General features: G+C 40.5%; 1 protein-coding gene across 1 annotated transcript; it reads right to left on the bottom strand.

Annotated features, from left to right (window-relative positions):
* Positions 1 to 2,226: 2,226 nt before the first annotated feature.
* Positions 2,227 to 8,004, bottom strand: LOC131942685 (uncharacterized). The gene is made up of 5 exons (XM_059302588.1): positions 7,738 to 8,004; positions 6,687 to 6,925; positions 5,433 to 5,569; positions 3,481 to 3,569; positions 2,227 to 2,799 (listed from the first exon to the last, which is right to left on the bottom strand). The coding sequence occupies exons 1-5, from the start codon at positions 7,945 to 7,947 to the stop codon at positions 2,227 to 2,229; spliced, it is 1,248 nt and encodes a 415-aa protein (XP_059158571.1). The 5' UTR covers positions 7,948 to 8,004.
* Between the last annotated feature and the right edge of the window lie 13,575 nt (positions 8,005 to 21,579).

Here is a 21,579-nt window from a genome sequence, read left to right as displayed (position 1 = left end):
TTTTCTGTCCTTATGCTGATAATGTATCACACTTTATCCTATCTTTGTGTAAGGGGAGCATAAGCCCCTTCAGCACACCCTAGTTACGCCTTTGAACCCCAACCTACACTATGGCCGTGTAGTTTAATGACACATTTATCGCTGGAAATTATTTATTTTTTAACAATAACAAATGAAGAAAAAAACAGCTAGATAAAGTAAAACTTTAATCATCAATTAATTAAAACATGTGTAATTAAACTTGAAGTAAACTGCAGCAACCACATTGAGCATTTGATTGAGAAGAAAACTAAGTACACCAGACGTGGACCAAAATGTTGACAGCACGCCAGGCTAGTGACGTAGGCCAGTTGTTGACTGGGCTTTTAGCGCCAGTACTCAGTCACGTGACCTGAGCTGACCAATGGGGCCAGCTGAGCATCAAATGTCGTCTGAAAGCCGCGCTATTTTCGTCCTTTTTTTTTCGTTTTGTTCCCTTGTGTGCGTCACTTCGAACTGTTGTCTAATGCAGAAATAATCCAGCCAATCAAACAAAAGATGACAACAGGAGTTAGGCCTGTCATTGTAGACAGGAGTGAGAGCATCAATCAGACTTGTGGGAGCGCCGAACTCGTGAAAGACATTTCTAAATACCGAAACGTTACCATAGAGCATCTCTAAAGAAATGTACCGCATACACTCCACAAGATATACAATCGAGACATTTTTTTTTTTTTACAAGCGAGCAAAATGAAATAAATACAATCGGGCAAAATGGTTTTGGATTTGTGAAAACAACTTCAACAAGAATGAAAATATGAAAATAGCGTCAACAGTAATAAGAAAAATTTGTGGAAACTTCATTAAGATATGTGAACACAATTTCATTAAAAATATGCTGAAGTGACTTCATTAGTAAATAATTGGAGAACAGCTTCAGTAATAAATATGGGAAAACAAATACATAAAAATATGCGAAAACAAATTCATTAAAAATATTACAAAACAAATTCATAAAAAAAACATTTGGAACAACTTCATTAATAAATATGAGAAAACAAATTAATAAAAAAAAACATTTGGAACAACTTCATTAATAAATATGAGAAAACAAATTATTAAAAAAAAAACACATTTGGAAACAACTTCATTAATAAATATGAGAAAACAAATTCATTAAAAAAATATGTGAAAACAAATTCAACAATAAGGTTTGGGTTACAATTGAGCACACTCAGCAGTTATAAGTCCTGTAATAAACTGTAGTCATACTGTCATATTCTATTACCCAGCCAATAAACACATCAATTAGTTAAATACGGAACTACTTAACCCAAACCAATTTTACAAACAGCACTTGCTGCTAATAAGTTAAAGAGACAGATATACTTATAAATACGACAACATCAGGTGTAACATTTTCAATAAATAGATCAACAATTACACGTTAATAAATTAATTTCAAATTGAACTGGGATGGTCATTTGAGAATAAATATATCATAGGCTTTAATGTTATTACACATTCATAAAGAGATCAAAATATTATTGTGTATAAACTTAACGAATATATGATACAAATTTACTGACTGCAGCTGTTATTGTATAATTGCTGCAGCTGTTGGGATAATATCGCTACAGCTGCCGAGACCAGCTCCACTGAAGCCGTGAACACGTGACCACTGCTTCCAACTTTCTTCACAAAACTTGATCTTCTGTTAAAATTTCAAACTTATTCCCAGAACACATGTAGCCTACATCTTGTAAGTAAAATATGACATTCTTTAAAATTGTATTTTCCATTATACATAGCAAAAAAATGATCACATTTGATTGGCACATGAGAAAAATTATCAGATGATTGCCAAATGAGAAAAATGATCACTTTTGTTTTCCGAATGAGAAAAATGATCGCATGATTGCCGCATGATACAAATGATCACATTTGAATGCCGTACGAAAAAAAAAACTATCACATTTAAATGTCACATGAGAAAAATGATCACACTTGAATGTCACGTGAGAAAAATGATCACATTTGAATGTCACATGAGAAAAATGATGACACTTGAATGTCACGTGGGAAAAATGATCACATTTGAATGTCACGTGAGAAAAATGATCACATTTGTATGCCTACAAAAATAAGCGTATTTGAACATCATATCCAAGAAAAACATGGATTGAGCAGTGGATTGGGTTGTGGATTGAAAGGATAATGTCAAGGTTATGTGAAGCTGTAGAGATCTCAAGGACAAACTTGTAGTGAGCACATGTCCTCACACCACTCACTGGGACAGTTGTAAGAGCACCAGCCGTTCAGCCCGGGGGTTTTACTCCACAGGGGCGTGGCCTTGTAGCACAAGTGTTTGCTGGACATGGGGGTCATGCTGGGTACTGCCGCGGCTGAGGACGGATGTTTGAGCGAGGCGATGTAGTCGAAGGCCGCTGGCTCGATGTAAATCTTGTAGGTCGGGTACTTGCAGTAGCAGGAGCAGAAGTCGGCCCGGCACCGTCCGGACTGGCAGGTTCTCAGGCACCAGGTGTCCATCTCTGCGATCAGTTTGTGGATGCCGCGGGGCTCGCAGACGACGTGGGGCGCCATGGGGCTGCACGACGCGGGGCTGTCTGGCGCCCGGGTGGTTGTCTTGGGGGTGGAGGCTGGTCGGGTCAGCTGTGAGGTCGTTGACCTGGGAGTTGTGGTGCTGGCTGCAGGCCGTCTGGTGGTGCTGATGGTGGTGGTGGTGGTGGTCGTGATGATGGGGCGAGCTGGGGGCACACTCTCTGGGTCAGTGACTGATGTGGCGCCCTCACGGAGGATCTGGGAGAAGAAGAACAGAGTCATCAGCAACACAATCATCAGCAACACAATCATCAGCTGCACAATCATCAGCAACACAATCATCAACAACACAATCATCAACAACACAATCATCAACAACACAATCATCAGCAACACAATCATCAATAACACAATCATCAACAACACAATCATCAACAACACAATAATCGACAACACAATCATCAACAACACAATCATCAACAACAACACCATCATCAACAACACAATCATCAGCAGCACAATCATCAGCAACACAATCATCAACAAAACATTAATCAACAACACAATCATCAAGAACACAATCATCAACAGCACAATCATCAGCAACACAATTATCAACAGCACAATCATCAACAACACAATCATCAGCAACACAATCATCAACAACACAATCATCAACAACACAATCATCAATAACACAATCATCAACAACACAATCATCAACAACACGATCATCAACAACACACTCCTCATCAACAATATAATCATTAACATTCCACCGTCAACCATCTACTGATCTTCAAATGAATAAAACAATACGTTTTGTTTGCAATAAGAGGCATTTAAAAAAAACGTATTAGCCCAAATCAAAAGAAGACATGAGAAGAGTTTAAACGATGCCGTAATGGCTGAAGAGCAGATGTTAAAAGATGGACTGACCGATATATCAGCACAGTTGACGTAGGTCTCCTGGGGCCCACAGCCTAGACACGCCTCACAGTTGGGCTTGGGGCTGTGTTCTCTGTACCCTGGGGAAGAGGACAGTCTTACATTTATGCCTACAGATGATTGGTTAAAATTATGCACGTGAGGGGAGGTGATTTGTTAAAAATAGCTAGAGCGCGTGAGAACAGGTAATTGGTTAAAACTGTGCACGTGAGGACGACTGGTTTAAATTGTTGTATCTTGATTTTTGCCAATTAGTGGTCCTCCTGTTCACTTGCCCAGATTTTGAAGAAAATAAATAAATAACTGACGACTTAATTTTAAATAAATAACTGACGACTAAATGTAAGGCGATGAGTTGAACTTAACCTGGGCGTATATTTTGTTTTCTAACACTAGTGTTGATGCTTGTACGAGGCTAATCGACATGTACCTACATGTAGCTATTCGCCGTGTACCTAAATCTGGCTAATCGCCATGGACCTAGACCTGGACTAATCTAATGAACTCAAGGCCACGGTGTTGTTGACCATGCACTGTTGCGTCATTGTTTCCCCACGAGCCAGCACTTTACCAGCAGGGTAATGAGACAACCGGATCACGTGACCGCCGATTTGTAACGACGACACATGGAACCTGGTCTAGCGGGGAAACCGTTTGTCCTGGATCTGTGTCACACTCGGCCACTCGACACAGTTGTATTGTTTACATCAACTTTACATCAACTTTACATCAACTTTACATCAACTTTACATCAACTTTACATCAACTTTACATCAACTTTACATCAACTTTACATCAACTTTACATCAACTTTACATCAACTTTACACCAGTCAGTTGTATTGTTTCATCAACTTTACATCAACTTTACACCAACTTTACACCAACTTTACACCAGTCAGTTGTATTGTTTCATCAACTTTACATCAACTTTACACCAGTCAGTCGTATTGTTTACATCAACTTTACATCAACTTTACATCAACTTTACATCAACTTTACATCAACTTTACATCAACTTTACATCAACTTTACATCAACTTTACATCAACTTTACATCAACTTTACATCAACTTTACATCAACTTTACATCAACTTTACATCAACTTTACATCAGTTTTACATCAACTTTACATCAACTTTACACCAGTCAGTTGTATTGTTTACATCAACTTTACATCAACTTTACACCAGTCAGTTGTATTGTTTACATCAACTTTACATCAACTTTACATCAACTTTACATCAACTTTACACCAGTTTTAGACACGTATTCTACCGGCTCACCAGATGATATACATCAACTTTACATCAACTTTACATTAACTTTACATAAACTTTACATCAACTTTACATCAACTTTACACCAGTCAGTTGTATTGTTTACATCAACTTTACATCAACTTTACACCAGTTTTAGACACGTATTCTACCGGCTCACCAGATGATATACATCAACTTTACCATCAGTCACATGATCATAGAATATTAGTATCGGCACAATTGATGAAAGACAGAGTGGAATAAGGAAAATAAAAACTATCTTTAAATGTGAACATCCGATGCAGGTGATAGTGAGAAGGGAGGGGTTGGGGGTGGGGGCGGAGGGTCGAGGGTCGAGGGACTTAGATAGGCCTATTTAAATGTAAACAAAATCAAGTAGTTTGTCAAGTTTATGTGCTATTAGAGTATAAACAAGTAAGTCGAACACAATCTAATTAAAAATAGCTGTCTCATCTACAAACGTAGGGATTGTGTACAGTACACTTAATGTTTCTCATCTAGAAACATAGAGATTGTGTACAGTACACTTTGTGTTTGATGTTGTCATTGTTTTTTTTAATAATCTATGGACTGTCAAAGCACGATATTGAGATGAGAATAAGCCAGGAGTTAGCGATATTTGACTCAACCATAAACATAGGTCCGTGTATGTGAGCCTACCTGTGACGTATGTCCACTGTAGTATACACTGGTCACAGTCTGTCTTGGGTAGGATGACGTGGAGGTCGTGGAAACCTTTCTTACTTCCTGGGTAGTATCTGTCTGTCTTTGTTTCTTTGATAATCAGTGGGTTCATTCTGCTCAATGGCAAGTAGATATATCAATATATATATATATATATATATATATATATATATATATATATATATATATATATATATATATATAATTAAAGTACACATTTTATTTACATAGATATTTCTTTCCTCTATGATATGAAAATATACACAGGTATAAAACATTGGACAACTCTAGAACGTGCCTAACAGGTTAGACAACTCATGACCTACCCAATTAAACAATCAGAATAGACAACTCTACTTAGTAAAACTATCAGGTTAGACAATCTATGACCTACCTAATTAAACTATAAGGTTAGACAACTCATAACGTACCTAGTGAAACTATAAAGGTTAGACAATCTATGACCTACCTAATTAAACTATAAGGTTAGACAACTCTGTAACGTACCTAGTGAAACTATAAAGTTAGACAACTCATGACCTACCCAATTAAACTATAAGGTTAGACAACTCATAACGTACCTTGTGAAACTATCAGGTTAGACAACTCTACCTAGTAAAACTATAAAGTTAGACAACTCATAACGTACCTAGTGAAACTATCAGGTTAGACAACTCTACCTAGTAAAACTATAAAGTTAGACAACTCATAACGTACCTAGTGAAACTATCAGGTTAGGTTAGACAACTCTATAACGTACCAAGTGAAACTATCAGGTTAGACAACTCTACCTAGTGAAACTATAAAGTTAGACAACTCATAACGTACCTAGTGAAACTAACAAGTTAGGTTAGACAACTCTATAACCTACCTAGTGAAACCATCAAGTTAGACAACTCTATAACCTACCTGGTGAAACTAACAAGTTAGGTTAGACAACTCATAACCTACCTAGTAAAACTATCAAGCTAGACAACTCATGACGTACCCAGTGAAACTATCAGGTTAGACAACTCTATGGCCTACCTAATGAAACTATCAAGTTAGACAACTCAATACGTATCTAGTAGACAACTCATAACGTACCTAGTGAAACTATCAGGTTAGACAACTCTATAACGTACCTAGTAAAACATTCAAGTTAGACTACTCTACCTAAAGAAACTATCAGGTTAGACAACTCATAACGTACCTAGTGAAACTATCAGGTTAGACAACTCTATAACGTACCTAGTGAAACATTCGTTGAGGTCGAGCAGATGTGGCCCGTCCCTGCTTGTACACAGACGAAAGACGAAGTAGCCCAGCATGTTGGCGTTGGTGTAGACGGTGACGTTCATCTCGCCGCCGCTGGTGTAGACCCTCTGGGGCGGCACCATCGAGTACTTGCCCGGGTACTCGTTCTCCAGGAACCCGTCAAAGCGGTCCCCACAGGCCCCACACTTGCCCTTTCCCCGGGTCCACTGGTACTGTAGGTACACAAGATTGATGAATTAAAGCTAGGCACCACAGATACAAAAAAAAAATATAATTAGCATATTTTATGATTTTTAAGAAATAGTCAATAGATTATATTTCAAGTTGTCATAAGCAGTTCTGGTTGCCATGGGGAACCACGAAAAAGATGTAAAAATTAGCACATTTTCAAATGTCGTGTTCATGGACTATAGCTGGGATAGTTGTGTTTGGGGACTATAGCTGGGATAGTCGTGTTTTTGGACTGTCTATAACTAGTTTGTCGTTGATGGGCTATCTATAGCTAGGTTAGTCATTTTCATAGACTGTCTATAGCTGGGATAGTCGTATACATAGACTGCCTACATTTCGCATAGAAATGACCATTGTTTAGCGTGTGTTCAGAGAGTCAGCCTCCACTTTTCTGTACCGAGATCTTTCCGTCAGGACAGTAGGCTATAGCCTTACAGGCTGCAGGTAATTTACCGGAAACTTCGTGCCGGTCTGGTCCCAAAATAGTCTTCTGCAAGACCCAGCTAGTGACGTCACATTCCAAAACTCACGGGATCATAAATCTAACAGTTATTTTACCAAGTACTTTTAGCACCTGCTTAGCACATTTTTAGCACCTTCTTAGCACAGTTTTAACTGTTTTTTGACACTACCTGCCGCAGGTACAAGAGAAAGAATGTGCATATAGCTGTTACTATTAGATAGTGGCTTTTGAAACCAGCTAATATATGTCACAAAAAGTACACCAATCGTGAGAATAGCAGGTGATTCTCGAGCTGGTATAGACAATAAAAATGTGAAGCTAGCAACTGACCTCATACCCGCCACAGTTGAGCAGTTCGTCGTGTGAGTTGACGGCAGCCTCCGGCACGCCCTCCCGCCAGTAGCTGGATCTCATTGGCGGCTCGATCAGCCTGGCTCGCGCTGTGACGTCATGGAGGAGCAGGGACGCGGTCAGCGCCAGTGCCAGACACGCGTTGCTATAGAAACGTGTGGAGCTTTTCTTCAGGAAGAGAAACTTCATGTCTGTTGTGTCGGGGAGATGATCAAGTTCCAGCTAATCCTAATCCTAATCCTAATGTTAATCCTGACTTGGTTTGGGAGATTAGTTTTTTGTTTTTGTTTTTTTTTTGTCAGGCTATCTGCAACAACACAACAATAAAAAGTTCACAAAAACCTTACAGAATGTTCATGTTCATTTCAATAAAATAAATTCCTGACGACAATGTAAATAAAAATAAACAAGAAATTCGTCATTACTGAAACAATCCGTTACAGAATACGTTCCTAAGGAAACTATCCCATGGATTCACTCGGCCGTAACTGTAACAGATTCAGTCAGCCGTTAATTTAACCAACCGCCACACGACCTAGTAAGTAGGTAAGTGTGACGTTGTTCTAATGAATCTATAAATAGCTACTTACTTTAAAAAAATATACACACGTTTTAATTTTATTTTTAAACACCGCGCTTGCAGATTCCGCATTGTAAGTTTGCTACGTGAAATGGTAGGGTAAAAAATCTGATCTTTTAAACTGATTTAGTATCAAGATGGTTATCATGTGGTATCAGGATGGGGTGATGTGGTTTGAGGATGGGGTGATGTGGTTTGAGGATGGTATGATGTGGTTTCAGGATGGTATGAGGTGGTTTCATGATGGTGTGATGTAGAATAGCCCGCTATTTTTTTTTTAATTTGTTGTTTTGCCAAGTTTCGACTCCATTTTTACCGTTTACTTACATCTTACGCATATTATTTGATTAGCTGTTTAATTACAGTAACATGCATAACTTCATTAGCTATTCAATTACACTTGGCGTGTGATATTTAAGTAGCCATGTCTTTATTTACATTGTTTACTTGTCATTTAAATAATTTCTTTAATTATATCTCACATGAATGATCTAATTAGCTATCTATTATTCGTTGTAGTCAATAAGTCAGAATTAAATAAAAGCCGACTTTTTAAGCAGATAGCAGGTACACTTGAAGACCCATAATAAGATTAATTAGATTCAATAAAGTGCACATCATTGTTTACTGATATATTTTAAGTAATACATGCACGAGTTTAGTCTGGTACAGCGATGCTACTGTATACAATAATTAATATGACAGCATAGTGTAGCAGGTTGACATGTATTCTAGAGAGGTGTTATCTACACAACGGAGGTGGGGTGAATTTTTTAATGCTAGAACCTAAGGATGGGGACAATGTCACTCTATACGGCTGTATTGTAGAGGGTTATATGCTTGAACAGTGACCTTGACACAAAAGGTTAATGATCGTGTAGAGTGTAGACGTTAAAGGTTAATTAGTTCATTGAAGTAGATGCATATTTTACAGTAAACATTAGCATCCCTAGGCTTGTGGTATGAAATTCAAATTGATATGAACAACACGTGTTTGAAGCCACGTTGTAAATAAACGCTCTACTTTCTTGAAACCAGTCATTTTGAATATTGTAAATAATTTTTTTTCGATAACATTTCAAGATTTTAACTCAAAGTAAATTATGTGTAAGGTTTTAAGCTATAGTCGATAAATTCAACAACAAAGATCATAATTTTGTTCCAAAATATTTTTTCTATGATTTTTCACACTTGATAAAAATAATGTTAATTGATTACTAAGCTTAAGTTTATAAAATACCCTAAAATGATCAGTAAATCTTTAAACAAGAAAAAATAATGATAAAGTATTACCTTTAAAGTTATGACCGAACCAATCGCACAATGGTCGAGTGTATCCCTAACGACGTGCTAAACGGTCGAATCATCTATCCCTAACGACAGTCAGACAAGCTTTGGTATCCACGTTTCCAGCCCCCTTATTTTGTACACAAAGTCCGGTAACTCTTCCGCTACTACTAATCAAAATGCCATCTTAGGGGAGACGAGCCGCGAGATAAAAATAAGTAGGAAACTCGCGAGGAAAACAGGTCGTATCTCTTTCACCTGTCAGGTGCCATTAGGGAAATCTATAAAAGTTGCACTGAACAAATTGACAGCTACGTTTATTATCTGACACTTCTCTACTGCTGACAACTCTTCGAAATTCTGGGGAGATGTTGTCTTTCTGATATGGTAATACAGGGAGGTGACTTGTGACAGTGTAATGTAAGGGGGAGGGTGACTTGTGACAGTGTAATGTAAGGGGGAGGGTGACTTGTGACAGTGTAAAGTAAGGGGGTGGGAGAAGTATCACAACATCAGCTTAGAGATGCCGTGGTTCATTTATCGTAATGTGTTATATTGCATTGGTGTGGTATAGAGAAGTGTTATGTAACACTTCCGATATTTTATTACTATTTCGTTTTCTTAATTTCTCTTATATTATCCTATATTTTATTTACCATTTGGTTTCCTCTATTTCTCTTATATTATCCTATATATTATTAACCATTTGGTTTTCTATATTTCTCTTATATTATCCTATATTTTTTTACCATTTGGTTTTCTATATTATATTATCTTATATTTTATTTACCATTTGGGTTTCTATATTTCTCTTATATTATCTTATATTTTATTTACCATTTGGTTTTCTATATTTCTCTTATATTATCCTATATTTTATTTACCATTTGGTTTTCTATATTTCTCTTATATTATCCTATATTTTATTTACCATTTGGTTTTCTATATTTCTCTTATATTATCCTATATTTTATTTACCATTTGGTTTTCTATATTTCTCTTATATTATCCTATATTTTATTTACCATTTGGTTTTCTATATTTCTCTTATATTATACTATATTTTGTTTACCAGTTACTTTTCTATATTTCTGGTATTTAGAAACGTTTGTTCAAATAGGATTGCAGAAGTGGTCTACACATTCATGGAGTCAACCGAAAGTGTAACAACGTTTTCTTACGAGACTCTTACATGCGACTTTCTCTTGAATGATGTGATTTTAAAATGTATGAATTTTTGTGTTGGTGAGTGTGTACGTGTGTGTTCATGCGCCCACGCGTGTGTGTATGTGTATGTGTTGTGTGTGTGTGCATGCGTGCGTGCGTGCTCGCGTATGCTTGCGTGTATAATTTCTATTACAAAATCCTAGCTATGACACTGTAGCAAGGCACGTGATTTATAAAAAAAAAATGTTTCCTAAGTTTCAAATGAATTCATAAATAAAGCAATCTAGTATTAAATAATTTGTGTTTATAAATTTATAATCACGGCACACGGCGTCAAATGACGTCAATTGTGAAATTAATTATTTGACAAGAAAAACTGACATATTGATTGTTGTGTTGGCTAGCAGGAAATGCTCTACATTTGTTTAGGTCACGTGATGTCCCAATGACCTACAAACCTAGAACTTTCACAAGTTTTTACCAATGTTTACTTTTGCCTAGTTGACGTGTACCTACAGACGTGTGGGCAGTGGTGAAGATTTGCTTGCTGACCCATTACGTCACCAGATGACCAACAAACGTCTGCTACCTGCTCAGATATCATGTCTAGTAATGTCCGTTAAATGTTTATACCCCTACTGTACCAAGAGTCAACTGTCTTTCTATTGGCGTGTGAAAAATGTAAGCCCAGATTGAGTTGACCTCCCCGCTTTACACAAGTCGTCAGTTATTTATTATTTGCTTCAAAATCTGGGGAAGTCGACATGAGTTTTAGTTCTTTATTGCGCCACTGTGCGCACAGTTGTACTATACGTACCAGTTGGAGATATGGCTTGTTTCATAATGTTAGAGAATTCGGCTAATTTTATACTGCTAGGTCCTACAGATTATTTATACTATTAGAACCTACAGATTATTTTATACTGTAAGGTCCTACAGATTATTTTATATTGCTAGAGCCTACAGATTATTTTATATTGCTAGAGCCTACAGATTATTTTATACTGCAAGGTCGAACAGATTATTTTATACTGCTAAAACCTACAGATTATTTTATACTGCTAGAACCTACAGATTATTTTTATACTGCTAGAACCTACAGATTATTTTATACTGCTAGGTTCTACTACTTGTTTTATACTGCTAGAACCTACAGCTTATTTTATACTGCTAGAACCTAAAGATTATTTTATACTGCTAGGTTCTACTACTTGTTTTATACTGTTAGAAAATAGAGCTTATTTTATACTGCTAAGCCCTACAGCTTATTTTATACTGCTAGAACCTACAGATTATTTTATTCTTTTAGAAACCATTGATGGTTGGTTATTTTTTAAAACAAATTGTATCACAAATTGAACATTGTTTTATGTGTTACTATTTGTTTGCAAAATGTTGAACACGTCTTTAACTCTAGAGAGATTTTGTTTTTGTAAAGAAAACTTCCATTATCTTCCTGTGTAATTTTTACGGGTATTGTTTGTCTGCTGTATGTTGTTTTAACCAGTTGGTTAGGCGTCTACTGAAGAAGGTTGACATCAGGGGTCAAAGGTTAATGAGTACAGTGCAATAGTTAGGTGGGGAATAGGGTGGTAGACAACATCATAGCGCAACACATTTATTGCTTAAGCTAGGACATTGATGATGGTGTAATGTCCTGTAGTGTAGGACATTACAACAACATCTACAAAGTGTTGTATCATTCACAGCCATAAAGTACTTCAAAGGTGACATGGCTAAACAATGTCAAGGTTAAGGTCGGTGCCTAAAAAGTATACATAAATTTTGCTTACAAGTTTTACATTTTTTTCCCAAGTTACTGCATAAGCAAATTTTTGTTAGGAACCAAGTTCTTTTTTTTCCAGTGTATTTAAAAGCTTACTATTATAATAATTATACATGTTTTTATATTTGATTTATCTTAATTTAATGCATATAAAAGTTTGTTATTATATACTGTTTTACACTTCTTTTATTGCCTTTATTATTTACATGTGTAGTCTTGTAATTGTACTTCTACAAAATTCCCCCCCCCCCCCCCCCCCGCGCCGGTTGGCAGTCCCCGCGCCACGAGTTGTCTCCCAGTAAAACCGCCAGAGTTGTCAACGTCGTTTGGTCACCCGTCCATCACTTTGACGCGGCAACCAATGAAAGATTGCTCTCCGGCACATACGAGCACATTTGTTCGCAACTTTCCTTCTCTACTAAACAATTATCGTCTTTTCCCGATCTATTTTAAACATGTTTGATAACATCTTTTTTCCGTAAATAAACGAAACGCATCTGATTTATGCTAATGAGCCGGAAGCATCTTAAAAACTAACCTTTTAGCGAAACTAAATTTAGCAACGGAGATTTCAAGTTGATAAAACCTAATCACGCAGGTCTGAATGGAAAGTTGTAAAGGTTAAAAATAGATTTAAGGACGAAACGGCAGTGATAGAGACTGGACAAGTAACACGGTTGAATGAGTTGGTCGGGTCACTGAGTGGGGAGTAGAACTGACATTTGTGGCGACTTGAGTTCAAAGGTCGTAGTTTAGGGAGATGACGACTTCATGAACTCGGACAGGAGCGGTCACATAGGCAGGAAAGTACATGATATTTGAAAACCAAAAATTGAAAAGTGGCTATCTGAAAAATGCTGAAATAACGGGATTACTTTGCTGCTAGACTCTTGTATTTAAAAAAATAGAAAAAATATATACACATCATGTAAATAGTCTGGCGCTGAGGACAAACTAAATGTGTAGCTTACATGATTCTGGTCTTTAAACATAATTAATGAGCTAGTGATTACTTGACAGATGAGAGGTCTAAACTTGTTACCTTTAACTTTCTCGTATACGTAGTCTATTACTTTCTCTAATACTTAGTATAGAGAAAGCATTGTAATCGTGCAAAAAAATAAATAAAGATTTTCTAAGATCTCGACATTTTACACCTCCCTGCGTCGGAAAAAGATAGTTTTGCAACTTTGTCCGTATGTCTGTGTGTGTGTGTGTGTGTGTGTGTGTGTACGTGTATCTGTGAACACGATAACTTGAGTACCGTTACAGCTAGGCTGATGAAATTTCATATTTATATATTATATCAGATATGTGGCTCTGTATCAAAGTTTGAGCAATTTCCGTTGACCGGAAGTAGTAATTTCCGATTCCTCAAAAAAAAAACGCTATAAATTTATAAAATACTAGTAATATTCCGCACTATTATACACTTTTGTTTGGCGTTACCTCGGTGCGCGATTTTTTTTTCTACAAGATTCTATTCTATTTTTAAAAGTTTAAGTTGTTAAAAATGGATTAAAAGTTATGTCTATATCCCTAGTTGCCATCCCCCGTTGTTATATATTATTATGAATATTCGAGAATGTTTAGGTGAGATCACTCCCGGTCTACTTAAAATATAGCCAGCTATAGGTGAGAGGAGCAACTAATATATATATATATATATATATATATATATATATATATATATATATATATATATATATATATATATATATATATATATATTTATATATATATATATATATATATATATATATATATATATATATATATATATATATATTTATATATATGTATTATATAAATATATATATTATTTATACAGCGCTTTTTTGTGAAAATATGCACCGGTACGGCGTACCGGCACCTTTATCAAGATGGGGGAAAATTATTACTTTTTTTTTAATTTCACGTTTATTATTAATTTAAAAGTTAAGTTGAGTACCGGCACCTATTTTTTTTTTTTTTTTTTTTTTTACAAAAAAGACTTATATTACATCACTTTACTGTAGACCATTTTCACTGGAATGCTTATTGGTCTTAATAATTGAGTCCGGGTAGTGGGTCGTAGGATCATATATTAGTCAATGCCCAGTATTATTTTGATTATTTGTAGTTAGTAGATTGTTAGTTAGTAGATTGTGGGCGTAATGGACATCCTTAGGCTATACTCGTGTATTTAGAGAATTTGTTTAGTTCAAAAGCTGAATTTCCAACGTCCAATTGCATTTGTCAATGTTCTATCCCTGATGGATTGGCGTATATTTATTTATCTGAACCTGGAATCTAGAAGCTAGTTTAACCTATGCAGGTAAAGTTGGTAAGAATGAAACTGCTGATCCATATATCTTTCTATTCGAAATGCGCAGCCATTTATTTACGTCACGGACCGGATTATCTCCCTTCAACTACGTCGTTAGATCCGACGGTTGCCAGTCCTGTAGGACCTTCCGACATGAGAATTAAATGTGGGGCCTGTCAAACAGCAGTGTCACGTTCAAGATGAAAAGATGTGCATGTTTTAGTGAGATAGACGGCATAAAAAGATGTGCATGTTTTAGTGAGATAGACGGCATAAAAAGATGTGCATGTTTTAGTGAGATAGACGGCATAAAAAGATGTGCATGTTTTAGTGAGGTAGACGGCATAAAAAGATGTGCATGTTTTAGTAAGATAGACGGCGTAAAAAGATGTGCATGTTTTAGTGAGATAGACGGCATAAAAAGATGTGCATGTTTTAGTGAGATAGACGGCATCTTATGCTAACTTTAGACGTCGATCAATAATTATTAGTCACTTTTTAGTCATTGGTCAATCCGTGCTCACGTTTAGTCATTAGTCTCATATTTAATCATTAGTTACATGTTTGGTCATTAGTCATTAGTCACCCCATACTAATGTTCATTCATTAGTCACACATTTAGTCATTAGTCATTTGTCACCCCATGCTAATGTTTAGACATTAGTTTATTTTCATGTTTAATCACTATTCACATGTTTGGTCATTAGTCACTCTATGCTCACGTTTAATCATTATTCACCTCATACTAATGTTTAGTCATTAGTCATCCCCTGCTAATGTTTAGTCATTAGTCGCCCCCTACTAATGTTTAGTCATTAGTCGCCCAATGCTAATGTTTAGTCATTAGTAATCCCCTGCTAATGTTTAGTCATTATTCACCTCATACTAGTGTTCAGTCATTAGTCACCCCATGCTATTATTTAGTCATTAGTTACCCAATGCTAATGTTTAGTCATTAGTCACCCCACGCTAATGTTTAGTCATGATTAGTCAATAGTCACCATATTTTCATGTTTAATCATTATTCACATGTTTAGTCATTAGTCACTCTATGCTTACGTTTAATCATTATTTACCTCATACTAATGTTTAGTCATTAGTCATCCCCTGCTAATGTTTAGTCATTAGTCGCCCCCTACTAATGTTTAGTCATTAGTCGCCCAATGCTAATGTTTAGTCATTAGAGATCCCCTGCTAATGTTTAGTCATTATTCACCTCATACTAGTGTTCAGTCATTAGTCACCCCATGCTATTATTTAGTCATTAGTTACCCAATGCTAATGTTTAGTCATTAGTCACCCCACGCTAATGATTAGTCATGATTAGTCAATAGTCACTATATTTTCATTTTTAATCATTAGTCACAAGTTTAGTCATTAGTCACCCCATGCTAATGTTTAGTCATTAGTCGTCCCATGCTAATGTTTAGTCATTAGTCGTCCCATGCTAATGTTTAGTCATTAGTCTCCCATGCTAATGTTTAGTCATTAGTCTCCCATGCTAATGTTTTGTCATTAGTCAACCCATGCTAATGTTTAGTCATTAGTCCACCCATGCCAGTAGCGTAGCGAGGGGGGGGGGGGGGAGACATCCTACTTGGCGCCGACCTTAGGGGGCGCCAAAATGGGTTGGAAAGATAAATTGAAAGGTTGAGGGGGGTGCAAATCGAAAGTTTGAGGGGGGGGGGGGGTGCAAATGGAAATCTCAAGGGGGGGGGGGGGGGGGTGCAAATCGAAAAGTTTGTCCCCGGGCGCCGGGAAGGGTCGCTACGCCTCTGACCCATGCTAATCTTTAGTCATTAGCCCACCCATGCTAATGTTTAGTCTTTAGTCACTTCCTGCTAATGTTTAGTCATTAGTCACTCCCTGCTAACGTTTAGTCATTAGTCGCTTCACTTCTCTCACAGGCTAAGGTGTTTTAAACTCGGAGCTAAATGCTGAGCTGAGCAGGGAGCTAAATGCTGAGCTGAGCAGGGAGCTAAATGCTGAGCTGAGCAGGGAGCTAAATGCTGAGCTGAGCAGGGAGCTAAATGCTGAGCTGAGCAGGGAGCTAAATGCTGAGCTGAGCAGGGAGCTAAATGCTGAGCTCAGCAGGGAGCTAAATGCTGAGCTGAGCAGGGAACTAAATGCTGAGCTGAGCAGGGAGCTAAATGCTGATCTGAGTTCAGATACAATATCGTACAGATTTATATACCGAATCACAAGGACAAACTAGCTCTGAGCTAAATTTCGAGTCGTACTCGTTAACCCTAAGTTAACTTATGCTGAACTCCGAGTTCAACGCCCGCAATAACTGAGTTAAACTCAGCGTTGATCGCCCCCCCCCCCCCCAGTTGTGGGCTGTAACTCACAAGCCAGCAGACGACACATGTGGTGGTGTCAGTTGCATGTCAGGTCTGCTGTATAATAACCGTTGAATTTTGCATTGCGAATTAATTGGAAGGGATATTTGACGTCATACAGGGGACTGGCGAGAGATTACAACCTGTCTGTGTGCATGACGTCACACGTGTTAACCAACTGTTTGTTCCAGTGATGTAGTGCAGCAGTATAAAAAATCAGTAAACCGTTGGTGGTGAGACGACCTCACGGCTGGTGGTGAGAAGAGGTGGTGAGACGACTTCACGTGGTGAGACGACCTCACGGCTGGTGGTGAGACGACCTCAAGGCTGGTGGTGAGACGACCTCACGGCCGGTGGTGAGACAACCTCACGGCTGGTGGTGAGACGACCTCACGGCTGGTGGTGAGACGAGGTAGTGAGACGACCTCACGTGATGAGACGACCTCACGGCTGGTGGTGAGACGACCTCACGGCTGGTGGTGAGACGACCTCAAGGCTGGTGGTGAGACGACCTCACGCCTGGTGGTGAGACGAGGTGGTGAGACGACCTCACGGCTGGTGGTGAGACGACCTCACGGCCGGTGGTGAGACGACCTCACGGCCGGTGGTGAGACGACCTCACGGCTGGTGGTGAGACGACCTCACGGCTGGTGGTGAGACGAGGTAGTGAGACGACCTCACGTGATGAGACAACCTCACGGCTGGTGGTGAGACGAGGTGGTGAGACGACCTCACGGCTGGTGGTGAGACGACCTCACGGTTGGTGGTGAGACGAGGTGGTGAGACGACCTCACGGCTGGTGGTGAGACGACCTCACGGCCGGTGGTGAGACGACCTCACGGCTGGTGGTGAGACGACCTCACGGCTGGTGGTGAGACGAGGTAGTGAGACGACCTCACGTGATGAGACGACCTCACGGCTGGTGGTGAGACGAGGTGGTGAGACGACCTCACGGCTGGTGGTGAGACGACCTCACAGCTGGTGGTGAGACGACCTCACGGCCGGTGGTGAGACGACCTCACGGCTGGTGGTGAGACGACCTCACGGCCGGTGGTGAGACGACCTCACGACCGGTGGTGAGACGACCTCACGGCTGGTGGTGAGACGACCTCACGGCTGGTGGTGAGACGAGGTAGTGAGACGACCTCACGTGATGAGACAACCTCACGGCTGGTGGTGAGACGAGGTGGTGAGACGACCTCACGGCTGGTGGTGAGACGACCTCACGGTTGGTGGTGAGACGAGGTGGTGAGACGACCTCACGGCTGGTGGTGAGACGACCTCACGGCCGGTGGTGAGACGACCTCACGGCTGGTGGTGAGACGACCTCACGGCTGGTGGTGAGACGAGGTAGTGAGACGACCTCACGTGATGAGACGACCTCACGGCTGGTGGTGAGACGAGGTGGTGAGACGACCTCACGGCTGGTGGTGAGACGACCTCACAGCTGGTGGTGAGACGACCTCACGGCCGGTGGTGAGACGACCTCACGGCTGGTGGTGAGACGAGGTAGTGAGACGACCTCACGGCCGGTGGTGAGACGAGGTAGTGAGACGACCTCACGGTCGGTGGTGAGACGACCTCACGGCTGGTGGTGAGACGACCTCAAGGCTGGTGGTGAGACGACCTCACGCCTGGTGGTGAGACGAGGTGGTGAGACGACCTCACGGCTGGTGGTGAGACGACCTCACGGCCGGTGGTGAGACGACCTCACGACCGGTGGTGAGACGACCTCACGGCTGGTGGTGAGACGACCTCACGGCTGGTGGTGAGACGAGGTAGTGAGACGACCTCACGTGATGAGACAACCTCACGGCTGGTGGTGAGACGAGGTGGTGAGACGACCTCACGGCTGGTGGTGAGACGACCTCACGGTTGGTGGTGAGACGAGGTGGTGAGACGACCTCACGGCTGGTGGTGAGACGACCTCACGGCCGGTGGTGAGACGACCTCACGGCTGGTGGTGAGACGACCTCACGGCTGGTGGTGAGACGAGGTAGTGAGACGACCTCACGTGATGAGACGACCTCACGGCTGGTGGTGAGACGAGGTGGTGAGACGACCTCACGGCTGGTGGTGAGACGACCTCACAGCTGGTGGTGAGACGACCTCACGGCCGGTGGTGAGACGACCTCACGGCTGGTGGTGAGACGAGGTAGTGAGACGACCTCACGGCCGGTGGTGAGACGAGGTAGTGAGACGACCTCACGGTCGGTGGTGAGACGACCTCACGGCTGGTAGTGAGACCACCTCACGTCTGGTGGTGAGACGAGGTGGTGAGACGACCTCACGGCCGGTGGTGAGACGACCTCACGGCTGGTGGTGAGACGACCTCACGGCTGGTAGTGAGACGACCTCACGGCTGGTGGTGAGACGACCTCACGGCTAGTGGTGAGACGACCTCACGTGGTGAGACGACCTCACGGCTGGTGGTGAGACGACCTCACGGCCGGTGGTGAGACGACCTCACAGCCGGTGGTTAGACGACCTCACGGCTGGTGGTGAGACGACCTCACGGCTGGTGGTGAGACGACCTCACAGCTGGTGGTGAGACGATCTCACGGCTGGTGGTGAGACGACCTCACGTGGTGAGACGACCTCACGGCTGGTGGTGAGACGACCTCACGGCTGGTGGTGAGACGACCTCACGGCTGGTGGTGAGACGACCTCACGTGGTGAGACGACCTCACGGCTGGAGGTGAGACGACCTCACGGCTGGAGGTGAGACGACCTCACAGCTGGTGGTGAGACGATCTCACGGCTGGTGGTGAGATGACCTCACGGCTGGTGGTGAGATGACCTCACGGCTGGTGGTGAGACGACCTCACGTGGTGAGACGACCTCACGGCTGGTGGTGAGACGACCTCACGGCCGGTAGTGAGACGACCTCACGGCTGGTAGTGAGACGACCTCACGGCTGGTGGTGAGACGACCTCACGGCTGGTGGTGAGACGACCTCACGGCTGGTGGTGAGACGACCTCACGGCTGGTAGTGAGACGACCTCACGGCCGGTGGTGAGACGACCTCACGGCTGGTGGTGAGACGACCTCACGGCTAGTGGTGAGACGACCTCACGTGGTGAGACGACCTCAAGGCTGGTGGTGAGACGACCTTACGGCTGGTGGTGAGACGACCTTAAGGCTGGTGGTGAGACGACCTCACGTGGTGAGACGACCTCACGGCTGGTGGTGAGACGACCTCACGGCTGGTGGTGAGACGACCTCACGGCTGGTGGTGAGATGACCAGGTCGGCAGAATGAATTACGTGACGAGAAATGGGACCTGGATTTTGTAGGACACAGAGGTCTGTAGGACATTCCTGGATTCTGTAGGACATTCCTGGATTCTGTAGGACATTCCTGGATTATGTAGGACATACCTGGATTATGTAGGACAAAACAGGATGAATCACAAAGTGCTGGCCACATAATCACCACGTCATCTGCAAACCAGGTCATTCACTCTACATCACCTACCCCACACAGTGTCATTTATTGTGGTTTCTCTTTCATACTACAGGCCTGTATGAGTTTCTAATGATTTTATGGCATTTAAACGGTGCTGCAGGTGTTTGCGACAATTTCTTATTGCGTACTTTTTATTCCTGCATTTTTCTTTGTACGCAGTTGTCTGTGTGCGCATTTTTCTGTGTATTTTTCTTTGTACGCATTTTTCTTTGTTTGCTGTTTTCTGTGTGTGCATTTTTCGTTGTACGCATTTTTCTGTGTGTGTATTTTTCTTTGTATGCAGTTCTCTTTTTCTTTGGTCGCAGTTTTCTGTGTTGTTAGCATTTTTTCAAAGCTAGGCAACATGGCTAGTATGTACATAATACATTCAGAATAAAGAAAAAGAAAACCCAGAATGCAATAGAAATATGTGTATTTTAATATGATAATCTTGATCACACAGGAATCAAATTCCTACAAAAAAGATACAAAGAAAAGAAAAAAGTTTCCTTTATTATAAAGTATTTACAGTTTCATCCCACTTTTTACATCACAAAAAAAAAAGTTACCTCCCTTACAAGCATTTGTTTTATAAATGCAGATTCTAGTTGGACTTTGACCCTAACTGGGGTAGCAGCAGCCCTATCACGTGCCCATTGGTCAGTTCAGGACATGTGATTATCACTGACATCAAATAAATATCAACATATACATTACAATAAATAAAACTCAAAGGCCTTTAAACCAAGCACACCATTCTTTAAAATATAAACAGCTTAAAACAGCACAAGCTAAATTCATCAAGGGGGAAAATGAAAAGGCTTAGGATATTTATATATATATATATATATATATATATATATATATATATATATATATATACCTATATATTTATAAATATATA

This window comes from Physella acuta, unplaced genomic scaffold (assembly GCF_028476545.2).
Source record: "Physella acuta isolate Inbredline_101_S28 unplaced genomic scaffold, ASM2847654v3 ptg000419l, whole genome shotgun sequence".
In the NCBI taxonomy this organism is placed as follows: Eukaryota; Metazoa; Mollusca; class Gastropoda; family Physidae; genus Physella; species Physella acuta.
Note: the sequence above shows the minus strand (reverse complement) of the source record. Positions and strands in the feature narration are given on the sequence as shown.